The sequence below is a fragment of the Phoenix dactylifera genome, unplaced genomic scaffold, assembly GCF_009389715.1.
Source record: "Phoenix dactylifera cultivar Barhee BC4 unplaced genomic scaffold, palm_55x_up_171113_PBpolish2nd_filt_p 001330F, whole genome shotgun sequence".
Taxonomy (NCBI): domain Eukaryota; kingdom Viridiplantae; phylum Streptophyta; class Magnoliopsida; order Arecales; family Arecaceae; genus Phoenix; species Phoenix dactylifera.
In genome coordinates, this window is record NW_024068660.1 from 29,389 (window position 1) to 46,900 (window position 17,512).

The 17,512-nt window shown below is 37.0% G+C and overlaps 1 protein-coding gene across 1 annotated transcript; it reads right to left on the reverse strand.

Moving 5' to 3' along the window:
* Nucleotides 1–115: 115 nt before the first annotated feature.
* LOC120103989 (myosin-J heavy chain-like) lies at nt 116–5,979 on the reverse strand. Its single transcript, XM_039122041.1, has 9 exons — nt 5,441–5,979; nt 5,136–5,339; nt 4,943–5,065; nt 4,611–4,648; nt 4,374–4,503; nt 1,623–3,764; nt 978–1,070; nt 733–875; nt 116–590 (listed from the first exon to the last, which is right to left on the reverse strand). Exons 1-9 carry the CDS (start codon nt 5,516–5,518, stop codon nt 344–346), a joined length of 3,198 nt encoding a protein of 1,065 aa, XP_038977969.1. The 5' UTR covers nt 5,519–5,979; the 3' UTR covers nt 116–343.
* Between the last annotated feature and the right edge of the window lie 11,533 nt (nt 5,980–17,512).

The window sequence follows — 17,512 nt, forward strand, 5'->3', positions numbered from 1 at the left end:
TAGATATTTTCTGCAACTAAATTTTGTCAAATGTTGATGTCCTGGGTCATACTTGAAGTGAAAGCTTGATAAAGGAATTTAAAATGGTACATTTTTTTTTAAAGCACTCGAACATCAGTATAAGACTTTGTATGCCACTCAATCAAATTTAACTGAAAGTTGTACATTTTTTCAACAGAGGAAGCCTATAGCATCCAAATGGAAAAAAAATAATATATATGGATGTACACGCTATATATCTCCTGGCATGCCCTAGTGGCCATGCAAGAACTGGATCTGCCATCTGGTGCATCCAGTTGCTTGCCTATACAGAAAACTCAATCTCAAATAAGCTAAATCAACACTAGTTCTTCAAAGCATTTTTAAGAGTCCGAATTGTTTTCACAAGCTGTTGCCTTTCACCTTCTACTTCTGCGAACTTCAGGCTTATCTCTGAATATCTTTCTTGCATGTCTTTTAGCTCAGCTTCCATTGATTCATTTTGTTTCTTCAGTACTTCCATTTCACTTAATGTTTCAGCCATATTATGCTGATTCCAGGTACAGGGTACAATGCTTCCCTCTTCTTTCTCTGAATTAGCTCCATTATTGCTGCAGAAATGTTTCACATTTGCAAGAAGAACATGTGTTTCTTATTCAAGGTCCTTTTTTTGTAAAATGCCGATAAATATTGACCAAATTCTCATGTTAATAAGGGAAAAATCCAGAAGGTAAGTAGTTCACAAATGTTTACCTTAAGACTAGTTCTTTGCTGGCACCATTTATATCACGTATGCATGCTTTATCTCCCATCCTGCGGCACCAATCGTAATCCTCATTCTTTTTGACATCATTGGTGCTAACAAACTTCAAGTTCTTAAGGGAATGCTTTCCCTTCTGCATTTTGCAATCAACTCATAATTAGTATGTATAGAGTCGAAGCACAGTTATCCATTCCATGACTTACATTGTTGTATAAGTTATACTAAAGCAGGATACCTGTACTTGGGCCATGTCGAATCTTTCAATATTTGTTAGTATGACCTTCCCATCTTCAGGTGTATCTCCAGCTTGTTTGTTAGAGAGATTGCCCTGACACCAGTGAAGTATGCATTAGGAACTTTAAACTACTAAATTAAAGATTGCTAGTTTGAATCCAGTCAGCAATATATTATCAAATGAGTTTTATTATGATGCTGTAGATATGCTTTCTTTGTTGAAATTAGACAGTATTTTGATTTTTGTATAATTTCAAAACATATGGAAAGAATAACATCTACATCTGCATGCCTACCAAAAATTATTGTGAGAGGGAAAAAACCACTGGACATTGAGAGGGTTCCATGCACTCTGAATTTTTTTGGAGCAAGAATTCTTATCGTGCACTATGCAAGTTCCTAGCTTGATTGGCTAGTTTTAAAATTATGCTGAGCTTAAGTAAAAGGGAAGGTAGAACATATAAGTGTGTTTGTGAATGTATTTATACATATATGTTTATGCATTTTTTGGTATGTGCGTGTTGTGTGTGGCTATGTTGTGCATGCTTTGGTCTATCCTTTTGTGCTTGCATAGGAAGCTAATATTGCTAGCAACTACTTTAGCACCACGTGGTGCTAGACCAGATCATTAAGCAATATTCATTACATTTGCATTTGTTGCCACATTGCTGTCCTCAGGTTTTCTCTCCATACTTGTGATCATGTCTTCCTTCTTCTGAAGGTCACTGCATAAGTCAGAAACTTGTTTCCTCAGGTTCTCTTTTTCTAACAGATCCTCAGACAAGGAAACTTTCAAGTCACCGATCTGCACTTTGTGGGTTTCTATCTCTGCATTCAGCATTCTGATCATTTTGTCTTTTCCATCCTTTATATGCCTAAGTTCATTCAGCTCTGCCAATTGTTTATTCAGTACCTCCTTGAATGACGTGATTTCTCTTGCTAGCAGATCTCGCTCCAAATCTTTATCGTGCAACAACTTCTCATTTACTTTAGTTGATGTCTTCAATAATTCCATCTCAGCTACCAGTTTTTCTTTCTGTTCTATCTGTTCAACAAGAAGATTTTTCTCTCTTTTAAGCTTTTCAATCTCAGCTCTGAGTAACAATAGTTCCTCTGAGGAAGCTTTTATCCTTGCTGCATCAGACTTCTTTTGATTCTCAAGCTCCTCACGTTTATCTTTAAGTTCCAGGAGTAGCCTATCAGTTTCCTTTGATTTGAAATCTATCAGGTTTAGTAGCTGTTGGGTTTTAACATGATACTGGCCTTTTACTGATGCAAGCTCTTCATTAGTTTTCTCTAATAGTTCTTCCACTTGGCTTTTTTGCAGACGCAATTCACTAGCTTCTTTTAGTGTTTTCATGACTAAATTTTCGTTTGCATGAAATGTAGATGTCATTTGTTCAGATAGCCTTTTAAATTCCTCTTGGAGCCGTTCAGCTGTGCTAGCGTTGTTCCATCTTGTCTTCCACAATGCCTCCTCTGCTTTTATGGCTTTCTTCTCTTGTTCTACTTTGGCTTGTGTTAGACTTGCTATATCTGCTTCAAATGCTTCAGCCTGACTCTGAAATTCTTTCTCCAAACTTTCAACATGGGCTTCAAGGTCATTGATTGTGGCTAGGTGTGCGGAACATTCATACTGCATCCTGAGTTGTTCTCGTAGCTGGCTCTGCTCCAGCTTTGAAGCTATGTCATGGTTTTCCTGTTTCAAAATCTCATAGTCCAGAGCGAGCTGTTCCATTTGCATTTCTAGGTCTTCACGATCTTTCTTGTACAATTCTACTTCGCTGTTGAGGTCTATGATCTTCTTTTCCAGTGAAAATGCCAGTTTCATATCATCACCCTCCTTTACTAATACATCCAATGCAGCATATTGCTCTTCACCATCATGCCCAGAAGCTGTTTTGAGTAGCTCTTGTCTATGTTCAGAATTCTGCAGATGCAAGCGTCTTTTTCCATATTCCAGTTCTTGGAAATGCTCATTGATTTCCTCCCTGATATCCACTTTGTTGCATTTACTGGAGGAGATTTCCCTATTTTTCTGTTCCAACAGTTCATCAAGATCTCTGACAGCAAGTAACAGCTCAGAGTTAGCTTCTTGTGTCTTCTGAAGTTGCAAGCGGAGATTTGCATTCAGATTTTTCTCATGATTCAGCTCTTGTTTAATTTCTTCAAGCAGGGAACATGGATCTTCCCCATCAGGCTGCAACGTACTTGTAAAATTTTTATCATCATTTGTTCTTTTCTGTGGGAACTTGAGTTCTTCGCATTCCCTCTTGAGTGCATCTCTTTCCTCTTTTAGGCCACTTATTTCTCTTGAAAGATCTTGCCCTCTCTTGCTTTCCTTAACAACTTGCTTTCTGAGAGTCTGCAGTTCCAGCTCTGACACTTCTACCTTTCTCGTCAAAGAAACAATATCACTTCTTAGTTTCTCAAGGGTTTCATCTGAGTCCAATCTTTCTCTCATCCCAGCCTCTCCTGAACTGTTTGTCGACCCATCCGTGCTTCCATCTGGAGCTGACGTCCCAGACCAGTCACCTGAGCTGGTCATCAGCTTTTGAGCATCACTGTTGCTGAGAAGTGACAGCAAACCAGGTGAATCCTGATGGATGTTGTTATGCTTGAGTCCATTTTCTTTTGGTGTATATACCGAACCAGTATCTGAGCCTGATGCTGATATAGCATCAAAGCTGTGAGATTTGCTGAGGTTGCCATTAGAATCATCATGAAGCGCCAAGTTTCTGCTGGATGAGAATTTCACTCGTGATTGACTGTTGATTAGGGAGGTGTCCTGGAAAAATTTAAAACCAAAGTTCAGAATCAGTCACTGAGCACTGTTCGTAAAAGGATGATAAAAACTGAATGAATTATATTTCATTTTTTTCATCTAAGCATTCTCTCGACCTGAACACATATTCTGTATTTGCAATCAGCTTCTTGAATCATTTTGACTCAAGGAAGTTCAAATATTATTATTATTTTTTTATTGAATGCAATGGGAAACGGGGACAGTATATTACGTTTTCAAATGTAACAATCCAAATTCACTTCACCATCATATGTTCTGTTTCAAGACTAAAGTAACAGAGTCTCTGATTTTACATACAAAGTATACGCACGGAAAATGGTAAAGATCTAATTCAGAGCAGAATATGGATCATTACAAATGCTGGTTTCAAAATTAAATTTTCGCCATAGAAAGTTGCCAATGGGAAATTCATATTTTCATTTTCCTTCTTCATTCACAATGCATCCTATGCACTACAAACCATAATTCTTCTATTAAAGCATTAAGCATCAGCAAGCTTTACTTCTTTAATAATTTGCTGCTAGAAACAAGACTAGTGGAGGGGGAAACAGAAAACCTTAGATCCATATCCTTAAAAAGATTTAGCCTTACTTCCACAGAGTTGATTCCATTCGTGTCATCGACAGCCTTGGTGACTTCATCGTCATCGCACTTGCTCAACTGGCTCTGCAACGTTCTGCGTTGCTGTCTGACTGTTGTATCTCCATTTTCGCTAGTTTCTCTGACCCATTCGAAAAATGATCAACTAATTAGCAAATATACCTTAAAACAGGAAAAGTAAATCACTGATACAATAGTTTCAGTCTTTCAGAGCAGTCAGACCATTACCTTCCCTCACCATTCCCCTGCAATCTCTGCAGCGTAACCTGTCATTTGAGTTACAATCAAGCATCAGAAAATGCATACTTAACAACCAAATCCTCATGGCTCTCGGGTCACATGAAGTGTCTGAATAATTTCCCCCTTTTTTTTCTTGTTTGCGAGGGTTGGGAAAAATGTGATGAGATTTAAGACATATTGGCATGCAATAAATATTGATCAGTTCTTTATATGAGGGGATGATGATCTGGTGGGAATCTTGTGATATCTCGGAGGTTTTTTGTACGAGAAAACAAATGAGAAATGAATGCAATGAATTCAAAAAATTGGGGAATGCTCACATGCAGTACCGCTCCTGTGTCCGATGCCTTGAGAGGGAGAGAAACAGAGGTAGGCTTAAACACCTCGGCATAATCCGCCAGATCAATGGCGACTTCTCCAATGACTTGAGCTTTGGTCGATCCCTGCAAGGCCATAACAAGTCAGCGACGTCGCAAAGAACTGTGTATAGAAATCGAAAAGGATCTCTCGTACCGTCGTCGAGACGAGGAAGTGGTAAACCTTCTCACTGACCCTTCCTGTTTTCGGATCATGGACTAATTTCACGGTTTCATAGATTGGATTTGCCCACCGACAGGTTCCCTCGATCACCGCAACCTTCTCCGATCTCACGGTCGGTCTTCCGACATCCACAGGAACCAAGGCTATCATCACCATCTCCCATCCGGCCCGAGGTATCTAAACCACTCGACAACACAAAAAAAACCCAAGACATCCTTGAATCATTTTGCATTTAAAAGCGTGCAATTCTGGCACTAAATATTGATGATTCGCGTTACCTGGGTCGCCAGGAACTGGAATTTGAACACCGCTTTGACCTTGTTCTTCTCGCTCCGCCACCTCGCCGCCTTAAACATCTTCGACCAATTCCTCAACTCCTCATTCTTTCAGCCAACCCGGCAGCTCTCCGGTCGGCCTCCGGCGTCGCAATGCAGGAAAATAACCTCGTCCACTTCCTCACACCACCCAGCATTGCGACAAAGAGAAGGTCCGAAACCGGCTCTGTATCCTCCTCTGTCCTCCTCACTCCACCTGGAGAAAACAACAAGAGAGAGAGAGAGAGAGAGAGAGAGAGAGAGAGAGAGACGGAGCCTTGTGGCAGGGAAAAAGAGAGAGTATTGGAAGGGGAAGCAGATCTGAGAACTCTACTCTCTTCCTGCAGCAGTCTTGCTTTTGTTGGAGCGTAGGGATGGTATAAACTAATACAAAGTTGAGAAATTAAGAAGCTTCTGTGGAATAAACTATACGCATTCCACTTGTAGATCTCATTAAAAGACGACAACTTGATGGTGAGGGAGAGGGAGGGGTGGGACGATAGAAACTGTCAGCCGGTGAGTTGCGTAAGACTTACAGTAAAGGAAAGAAAAGAAGAAAAGAAAAGAAAAGAAAAGAAGAAAAGAGCTTGCGGTTGTGAGAGGTTTTGCGGATGGTTGTAGCGATGGATCCTCGTTGGGTTGACAAATGCGCGCACACAGGCCAGCGTGGTCTTGGCTTTAATGCATTGCTCCTTTTTGAGAGCCTTTTTAGAAGGACTAGATCGGATGCTGGTCCTCTGCATCAGAGATTGAGGAGATACAGGATGATCAGGACCGTCCAGCTAGTGGGTCACCCTTCTCCTGTGTCTTGCACTGTTGTCTCAATCCATGGCCTCCTTATCCAAACAATGCCCATGGGATTGCTTCATCAAAGCTCACCTAATTCAGTGCTCATATGTCCGTTCCTCAAAGCTCTGTTACTTGGACCTTGGTGGGTGATTGGTATTGGGACTAATTAAAATGATTATGATATCCTAATATTCTGATTGATATATAACAACCAAGACATCAAATCAATTTTTAATGTCTATACCCATACCATGAAAGTGAGGATAACAAAGTTAAAAAAAAAAAAAGTAAAAAAAAAAATGAAACTTGGGACTTGATATTTTATTTGTAAATAATTTGTGATTGCGTCATATCAATGCAAATCGGAATCACTAAGTCGAGATCTTGGCTAATGTCGAAAAATTAGGTATGTTCAAATCCATTGGCTTCAATCAACCATCATATATTCCTTGTGGAATTGAAACCATGATGGACCGGTAGCTCTCCTTTTAGGCATCCCTGAACCCTTCGTACCCTGTGTCTCATGTTCCCACCAACTTAAGTCTCTATCCCTGCGTTGCAAATTGCAACCGGACACGTCACTGAAGATTACCCATGTAGAAGGTTAAGATGATGCCGTGGTACCAACCCTCACTACCCTTGGGAAAGAAGAGGGCTCTGTTTGCCTTACTGTATTATGGACCCCAACTACTTATGCTTCATGCTTGGGGTGGAATCCTAAGAGCATCTTGCTTGCATGCAGACGAAAAAATAAAAGAAAAACAAGTATATTTCTAATGCTTGTTATCCACAGCTATATTGGTCCATTGCTATATTTGACATGAAAAAAAAAAGGACTTTGGGATATTTAGGCGATGATGAGTAATGGTGCAGCCTTTCAACCTAAGTATGTTTTTAGAGAAGCAAACAGGATCGCAGACTAGGTGGCTTCGTATGTGGTCAGTCACTCTGTGGGTAAAAGAAGGGAAGTTGATTAGGGCGCTCCAGAACTTATTATTTTTTAACTTTATTGGATGTATTTGTACTAGAAATACATGAATTATCGGTTTTCAGTAAAAAAAAAATAAAAGGCTTCTGTGTCCTGGATAGGAGGGCTCAGTCATTGCATTGCTTCTTGAGGGTGTTTTGGTCTAGATAAAATGGATTGGAGAAAACCGAGGTGGGAAGGTGAAGTCTAACGGCCTCATTTTTTCAAACTTTACACATGCTGCCAACATCATGCCCCCTTGGGGTCATTTATTTTATTATTCTTAGGAAAATGACTGCTTACCTGAAAAAAAAAAAATTCTTTCGTTTTCAGAGATAATGTTAACAAGAAGTTACATGATTTCAACCTTTCGTTTTCATGGTTTAAAATAATAGCCATTATAATAGTTTTGACTCCTATTTGTGCAGTTATATAAAAATGGTGACAAATTCAAATAATGGACATTGTTTAAGTATCATTTTGTTAAATAACTATTATGCGTGTGGATGATCAGCATTTGTTTTATTGATCCTTTTGTCCCATTAAGTGATTTGTTTACTCATGCAACCATGTTATTTTAGAAAATTTTTCCAGTTAAAATATAATTTAAATGAACTTTTATCAAAAAGCCTTTTTGTTTCCAATTTTGTAGCGATGGATCACGTTATATATTTTTTTCACGGATCCATTTCGAACATTATTAGATCATTATGCTCTGTTTATCATGACTCTTACAAGAACATATTATTTTGTATTTAACGTATATATGTGTTCTAATGCTTGTGTTTGCTATTATATCATTTAGTTAAGATTAAAATATATATTTTAGCTTGGAGGCATAATATTCAAGGCATCATCCTGAATGAAAAGATAGTGATTGTATTTTTGGCACAAAAAAAAAGAAGAAGATGTATCTTCTTTCACATGAATTTTCTTTTGGTCATTTTGAAACCTGTGCAATAGATGATCCAACAGTAGATTCGTAAGATGGAAGGTCAATATTTCTTTTGCGCGAAAGATACAACCCCTATTCTGAATGAAATAAACTTAGTAAGATCACAGGAAAAAAAAGTGAATTGGTGCATTACTTTTATAAAGTTAATTAAAAGTGGATTGTAGCTTACTACCAAGGACATGGCAAAGTCTGATGCTATTTATAGCCGTTGGTTTGACAAGCAACAAAAGAGGAAGAAAAGCCATCAGAACTTGCTGCCAAAATCCACCTTATGTTGTCATGCTTAGAAATCTTATTGATGCGATGATCTCTCCCCCATTCCTTGTATATTATGTTATACTTGCAGAACAAATTAGCTGCTACTATTCTCCATCATTTATGGCTTCACATGGATGGCTGCCCGGATTTAATATTAACCAAACCTGGCCCTACAGCAAGATGATGCACATAACCCACTGAGGGACCCAAATATCAGCTTTTGGATCCGTCATGGTTGTCAGCCCTCTCAATCTCCACCAAGAAGTTACCATGAATCATCTTTCAGTGGGCCTTAGTCTTGGCAAATTGCCACATCATTAGCTTATTCTACTGCATTTGGCTAGATTGGCTTCTGGTCCATTAGATGCTGCCTGCACTTTATGGTAAGTTTATACTAGCTGCTCGGTTGGATTGGTGTTTATACTTTGTAAGTTTCTTTTTTCAACTATAAATTCATAAATGTTGTTAATTGATATTTATCAATTATCAATTACTTGAAAAGTTTATCAATTTCTTGGCTTTGGAAAGATATGCAAGATAACATACCAAAAGAAAGACATGTGAGAAAAATAATATAAGTTACATCTGGAGAGCATTAAGAAAGTTCCTAATTTACACAGAGTTCCTAATTTGCTTTAGCTTTTAGTGACCCATGTGGACCTATATTTAGTCTCATATCGGCTATGTACTAGATAGATTTTAAAATCGGTGCAGAACTTCTACAAGTAACTAAATTTGAATGAGCGACTGACCGAAGGAAAAAAAAAAAAAAAGACATATTAACTTGAATTGCTATATAATGTTGTTTAGTCTTAAAAACTCATTTCTAATGTTGATTGTACCTAAGGTCCGAAACTAGAAGTTACTCGTTATCTTTCCATTATTTGCAATGTCCAACTCAGAATTCGATATTCTACTCAAGCCCTAAAGTGCATCCACATTTCTTTCCTACAAATTTTTACCTAACATCTTACCTAAAGTTAATTCCATCTCAATGCTGCAACAACCCCAAGCAGGTTGATTGTAAAAATCAACAACCCCAGATTCGTGTTTTATTTTCTAAAGTTTATCATGACCTTCCCATGATTTTCTACCAAACCTTTTGCCCTAATCCCAAAGTTTTAAATAACACATGATCCTATGATGATAGCCCCCAACCTCATTATTGGCTGTTATAATAATTATAATTAATAGTCCCCCACCCCATTATTGACTGTTACAATAATTATAATAGATGTTATTTATCCCAAAAAATATATTTCGAATTTTACAATAATAAGTTATTCGCTAAAATTTAACAGTATTATAATGAAAAATAATAGATAATAGCGAAAAAATAATGGCAGTATTCTTTATCACATTTTGTTAAATAAGTTTAATTTTTTGACAGCACAATGCTTTTAGAGAAAAAAATCTCAGGCAAAACAATTTGAATTTTGCACCAGTAGTTTATTTAAAAGAAGGTACAAGAAAAAATAACATCCATTATTTATGTCATAGTAATCCGTTATAATGAAAAATAATGAGAAATAATGGAAAAGTAATGATTTTTATATTTTTCTACATTATTCATCCTGCTAACGTAATGAAGGGTGGTCAAAAAACCATAATGATGGCTATTATAACGGTTGATATAGCACCGATACCATGCCCAATCCAGATTTCATGTCATTCTTAGTAGTTCTTGGATTGCATGGAGTTAATATGATGAGTCTTTTTCATAATTCGAATCATGTATACTTATGAATTTGATTTGTTCTTTATAACAACTTATCTGGATTCCTACATAAATCCTAATATGATGTTGATTCTGAACAATTAATTTTCATTCTTTATTTTCTTCTTCACCTTTTTCTTGAGAGAAGATAGGAAACTAAATTCTTCTATTTATTAAGTGAATTCTCATTCTCTTAGGTAACAGAAACAGGTCTACATGGATATAGGAAAGTGGGTCTCTTAACCAAAAAATAATCAAATATAATCCAAATATTTGTATAATAATGCATTTTAATATGATAGGAAATGGGTGCATCATTTAAATGAATGATTCCTTTAACTAAGTTCGATATCAACATCATAACTGACCTCGCTCCTGGGCTTATCTCACTTTTAATCCTGAAGTCCTTTCCCTCAATGCCAATTTTAATATCTTTGCCAATATATTTAAAATCTTAGTCCTTGCAAATTGATATATCCTTTGATGATTATAGCAGTTAAGACGAGCGAGGCTTTTCTGTTTTTCTATTCCTATCTTAATTGAGTTTTTAACAAATAAATATATGTAGAATGAACCAAAAAATGTACTTTAATTTTGACACTAATATGTCATGCTAGATATTTACATATGTTGGTCACTTTATATATAATATGAGATCCTGTATTATCTCGATTTTTTCAGAATTTTCTCAGGTTCCATCTTGGTCAAGATACATCTCCATCATCCAACAAAAACATGATATCTCGGCCAACTTTGCTTTGTCAAGGGTGCGAGCTAGTTGTGTCAGTATAATTATTTGGCATGGGATGTCAATGGGCCTTAGAACAATCGTATTTTCGCTTCCATGAATTATAGTGCTAATTTGTTAAAAAAATTGCAGAAGAAATGAAAAACAAGAGAAAAAGAGAGAGAGAGAAAAGTGATTTTATTTCTCTCTTCCATCATATTCGGTACATATCAAAAGTTATATATACTCGTATACAGACTACATAAAAGAAAATAATATAGGCCGATATAGTATCATACTAACAAAAAAACAATATTACTTGCTGATACAAATTGTAATACGATTCCTAAAATCACTCTAACAAAATAATGCCAACAAAGAAAAATAATATCGATCGATATAGAATCATGCTAATAATGAAAAATATTATGGGCCGATACAGATTGTTATGCGATCTCTAAAGTTACGCTATCATAGTTTTAATTAAAATAAAAAGGAAAGAAGAAAGAAGAAAAAAAAGACAAGGCTTTGCTTTGTCTTGGTCTTCACTAATTTGATTAGAACCCTCTTTGTTCTAGATTCTACATTTCTTTTCAACTTGCATACCACTATTTCACATAGCCAAGCAGATGCAATTCATGTTGTAGATCTACTTCCATCATGATTAATAATTCCCATTACGTGGACTAAATGGACCCATGGCATCAAGAACCCTTCTTTTTTGCCCTAATGATTAAATATCCTACGTGCCATCAGCCTCTAGCTCTTCTGTCACAAAGTGTAACAACTACAAAGAAGCCTGGTCTCTCTGACCAAATTTGGCTCCCCCTTCAAGTTCTTCTTCCATAAGCACACGCAATGATTTAGTTGTCTTTACCTCAATGGACAACACTTTCACTTCCTGGACCACTAGAGTAATGTGCAAATAAAAGGTTGATGGGCTTAGGGAGAACAATTTTGTAAGCTTCTAATGGCAAGCTTGGTGGCTCAATTTTGTAATATGGATGAACAATTTGTTCTTATCCATAATACCATCTCCCAGAGGTTGGTATAAATAGATTTATGGTGCTCAATCCTCCACTTTGTCTTGGACAAATCCTTAGCATTTCCTGCTCAAATAACAAAGGAAACCACTTGCATGTTTGGGAACCAGGTCCAAGTCTTGCCTTGCTTTGAAGGCTCTTACCAAGTGGCTTAAATTGATTTGTGCCTTCACTTGGGGAAGAGAGAATTTAGGGTTTCTGAGGGAGGACCAACCTTAGCACTGCTTGTGTAGACCATCATCAAAAGCCTTCCTTGGCATGGATATTTCTGTGTATGCTTTTCTTTTCTTTCTTGAGCTTCTTTGCACTTTGTTTCCTTTTCTTTATTTTGATTCATGCTTCAGCATATGCACATTAATTATTTGATGGGTTCAAAACCACTGGAGGCCAAGTAGATTTATCTTCAGCTCAAAACTGGAAAATTTTGAATTCGCATTTTATATGATAATTTCTTCAGCCTCCTTTTTTTAATGTACTTGCACATTAGCATGGTATGAGGTTCTTTTTCATAAAATTTTGGTGATCTCTATAACCTTTTATTTCTGCTTCTTTCGATATATTGCTTCTTGCCAACAAAGTCCAATTCTTTGATCATACAATGACTCTAGTACTATTTAGGGAGTTCTTTTCTCATTTTTCCCCTTTGATCATACTAGGGTACAGTGTGAATAATTTCATCACACTTTTTTAAGGACATCTTAAACATACTTTATCAGGCTTTTAACCTTTTAATTCTTGAATAAAAGACTGGGGTACATCCCTTAATCATGCATCTCTTATCTTTAACAAGTCTTAAATTCTTTTAGCTGCATACCTTTCTAGGATGCTCTATTTCGTTCCTATTCTGAAGGATGCGATTGTTGCTCCGCTTTTTCGAAGGAAAGCTTCAATGCTGATCTTCTCTGCGGTCCTGCTTTTGTTCAGAACTTTTTATGCTTAATCTGAAATGTTGATGTTTTACAATCCCACATGTAATCCACTCAATGTCATATCTTTGTTAGCTTTCAGCTCATGATTGAAGTAACCTAAGGTATTCATTTACCTTTTCAAAGAGCTATTTTGAAGCCATATCCATCATCATTACATTAAAGTAGTTATAACTTACCCCACCTTTGTTCAGCCTTGTTAGTGGTTGTTATATCTTACCAAATGTCTGTTGTTTGTCTGCTACCTATGACATCAAATATGAACTTCATTAATGGTGGATTCCTCTTCCACTTACTTGAATGAGCTTTCAATCTCTTTCTTGTCTCAATTTTTGACCATTTCTTCTCTAAAACAACTCACACACAGTACTTAACACACTTCTATCAGTGCTCTTCTGAAAACTAAAACATACTCTATTTTGCTTGATTTAGGCCATTAACTTTTGCCATGTGGTCTTAATTAATGGCATTTACTTTTTTCTTTTAACTTCAGTGATTCTTTTATCTTATAGGTATATTGTATTTTTTTCCCTTTTCCTTTTTTTTTTCCTCTCTTTAAGAAAAGGGAAGAAGAAGACCCCACTGGCTTTATCTAGCATTTACATGGTCTGAATGTGTCGGCTCCTCAGAAGGACCCCATGTTAGATGTGAAGTAATAGACATTAATGCTAATCTAATTGAATGGTAGCCAGTGATGTTGGTAGGATTCTCAAAGGATGGACAAGGAGACTCATGAAAATGAGATCTCACAGTAAATAAATAAATAAAATAAAATAAAATAAGAAGAGCAAGACCAAGAAGGGTAATGGCTAGGAAGGCCCAAACCTTGGATACTGCATGGTAGAAGGGGATTGGTGCAATCATGGGGTCATTGCAATATACATTGGGGCGGTGGCATACCAACTTGGCTAATAACATATATATGGAGCACATGTTGGTTCTTGAGCCATTTGTTATATTAAACAAGGATAATTTCATAATGTGCCAAATAGATGACTTGGATAGGGTGAGTGCAAGATCTCAAACTTGTATTAGATATTCAGATCTCAAACTCGCAGCAAGTCTAATCTCAAGGTTTGTCAAATGATTCATACAGTTCTAGTACAGATATATCCAAAAAAAAGTCAAAGAACAACAAGTCACGGAGCACTCTAGGCAACTTCCTTTCTCCAACCCACAAGACAAGAACTTGCCACTTCTTGCATGTCTATCTAATGATGAGTTTGTGTACTAGGGATAAAGAGAGTGCAGCTATGTGACGTAACATACAAAAGAAAAGAAGTGTTCAGGAAATCATGTATTCTAAAGCTCCAAGCAATCAAACTTTAAATTGTAACCATTTTTAATGAAACCATTTTTCTACTTTATTATTTAATTGATGCTTATCAAGAACATGTTATCCAAGTTGCTTTGTTTACTGTACATGGCTCCTAATTGTTAACAACAAACTTCTTGGAGTTACAAAAAGAATGATTGCATAGCGTGGTGTGCGCTCCAAGTCCAGATCTGACATTATAATCTATGGAGGACTCCTGAATAAAATAACAAACAAGCAATAGATTGTTTAGTCCCATGCAATCCCCTGTTCCACCTAAAAAAAATCAATGAAAGACTCATGGAAGTAGTAACTGGTTTTATTAGAGAGGTCTAATTGTGAAGTCTGGCAAGTAAAGGGTGGGCATTGCAGGTGGAGAGAGCTCGTGGTGGGGCCTCAATGGGTCAGGTTGGGTGCAGGGGTTGCTGGGTTCCTTTTACTTGCCTTTAAAGCTGGTGGTCATGCCTTTGGGCATGAAGTCCTTTAACCCTGCCAGGCTCCTCCTGTGGACAGGAAATAATGGGATGGATCTGAGAGGACTGGAATTAAAGTGTGAGTTGGTGCAGCCTAAGAAAGTGATGTCTCACTGGTATTCATTGGAAGATAGGCAAATTGTGGCTCCCCTGGGTGGATCATCATCCATAGAAGCCTTTTTTTCTGCCACACAAACCTAATTCTTGCATGTAAAATGCTGGTTAGATTCTAAAGTATGTTACTTTAGCATGTGCAGTGCCTTGGATCAATTAGGTGTAAACAAAATACTTGTTGAACTTCTATGTAACTTTAGCATGTCTCTATGATATACTGTTCATCAATTAGATTGGAGAATAATAAAACAATATGATCCTTATGATTTACTGTTCTCGTAGAATAGCCATTCCGAGCCAACATACTCAAATCCTCGTTTCTTTTCACATGCATGAAAGAGTTCTCTCTCTAGCTATTTTCTTTCTTGGTGTGAGGATATGTACGGGCGTGTGATTAGTTTCACATCAATTATTCGCTGAATAGATCTTGAGTACGTATACAGGATCAAAGAATCCAAATAATACTAATACCTTCCGGCTAGCTATTAGGTGAGATCTTGAGTTGTGACAAATAGTATCAGAGCGGATCCGGCTCATAACTTATGTGGACTAGAGGACACTGCATCACGGATCCATTGGGGCTGACCATAGGCCAATCATGATGCTTGTGATTAGATTTGACCCTTAGTCTGACGACTACGTCATGGCTTAAATGGGAGGAGTATGTCAGGATCTGTGCGGACGTGTATTTAGTCTCACATCAATTATTCATTGGGTAGATCTTAGGTACTTATACAGGATCAAAGAATCCAAATAATACATTCCAGCTATATATTTTAGATGAGATTCTGGGTTATGACACTATGTCTCTGTTTCTTTCTCTCTCTCACCATCGCTCTATCTCATTTCTTTCATTACTCTCTGTTTCTGTCAGTACACTCTCCCTATCATTTTTCTTCCTCCCTCCCTCCCTCTCTCTCTCTCTCCCCCTCCTCTATCTCTCTTGTTCTCTCACGCTTTCTCTTATCTCTATTGTGTTATCTCTCTCTCTTTAGCTTTATCTCATTTTCAGTCTCTCTCCCTTTATCTCTATTCCATTGTCTCTCTAGGTTCCTTGCTCTCTCTCTCTCTCTCTCTCTCTCTCCCTCCCTCTCTCCCTCCCTGCTTTCTTTTGCTCTTCATCTAAACAAATTGAATCAATAGAGGATATTTTACTATTATCCACCGAGACGTAAATGGTTAGAAAACTAATAAACTAATAAAATCTATATTTTCATCGGAAAATAGTTGTTAGTTTACTAGTTGTGAAGAACAAGAATGCACATATGGCATTAGGAAAGCAAACAAATTGAAATTAGCTAGATTTTTTTTATGCCCATCACATTTGATATATATTGTTTGACCCATGTCTTAAAAGCTTTATGGTTTTAAAACTGAGTAGATTGTTAGGAGCCTTACTTGCTTTGACCTCTCCAAATTCTAAGGATGATTTGGAGTTATTAAATCCAAATCCTCCAGTTCTCGAGGTAAATCATGAGGCTTGCTCAACATAGTTAAAGAGACTGTTGGTCTTATAACAACCTATGACCTCATCCAAAAATACTAGCCGATATCCGACAAGAAATCGATGTAGAACTAAACACACGTCTGTACGGATCTTTACATAATCTATCTGTTTAAGCTCCGACGTCTTCGTCAGACTAAAGGTTTAAATCCATTCAAATCTAATCACAAGCACCATGATCGATCCGTAGTTAACTTCAATAGATCTATGCTGCAATGTCCCGTAGGCCTTATAAATTATAGGCCAGATCCGCTTTGATACTATTTATAACAACAAGCCAATACCTTATCCAAAATTGCTAGCCGATAGATATTATTTGAGTTTCTTAATTCTGTATAAGTTTTTAAGATCTACCCAGCGAGTAAACGATGTGGAACTAAATACACAATCGCACGAGTCCTGACAGGTTTTAAGAAAAGCACTAAAAAGCTCTAAAGCAAATGCATCTTCTAAAATTTGCAGGAGGTGCCGAAGAAATCATTCAAAAAAAACATGAAAAATACATATCTAGCCCTTCTTGTAGTGAATCCTGCTCCATGGAAGAGTTTAATGGAGCTATCTGAAAAGGCTTTGACTATTCTAGGGGATGTAGATTCCTCATTAATGGGATTTCAATAGGAATTGAAATCATCGATAAGTGCCATAAGAAACTTGATTAAGCGCTGATTATCTCTGTAGGCAGTTCTCTTTAGTTGAATCTGTTATACATCTAGCTTGAACAAAGACATGCCTTATTGTCTTCGGACAAAAAACTAAAGAAAATGATGATAAGTTGTTCTATAAAAAAAAGATATTTGGATTACTACATTTATTGAGCGCTAATTAAAGTTCTTACTCTTTTGTGCTATCACAAGGTCATTCATATTTCGTCAAGTTGCTTATCTTCGATTATGATCTTTGATCCCTTTATACCAAAAACAAAAGAAAGAAAAATAGAAGACTCGGGCTGGGCCTGTGCCTATTTTATCTCCAGGCTAAACCGATCTGGTTAGACAGCCCATGGGCCAAATCTGGCCCACTATGGGGTTTTGCCGAGGAGCTCCTTCGCAGCGAAGATGAAATAGAAATAATTTTACCAACATCTTAAATTGCAAACCAAATGCCCAGATCTGTGGAAATTATAGGAATCAAATTGTGGAAAGCCAATTAAGTACGAATTAGGAATAGCATATTTCCAAATATTTGGACATGGTGAAGTTACCTTGATGTATCATCCCTCAAAAGAAGATTATAGAAATATAATGAATG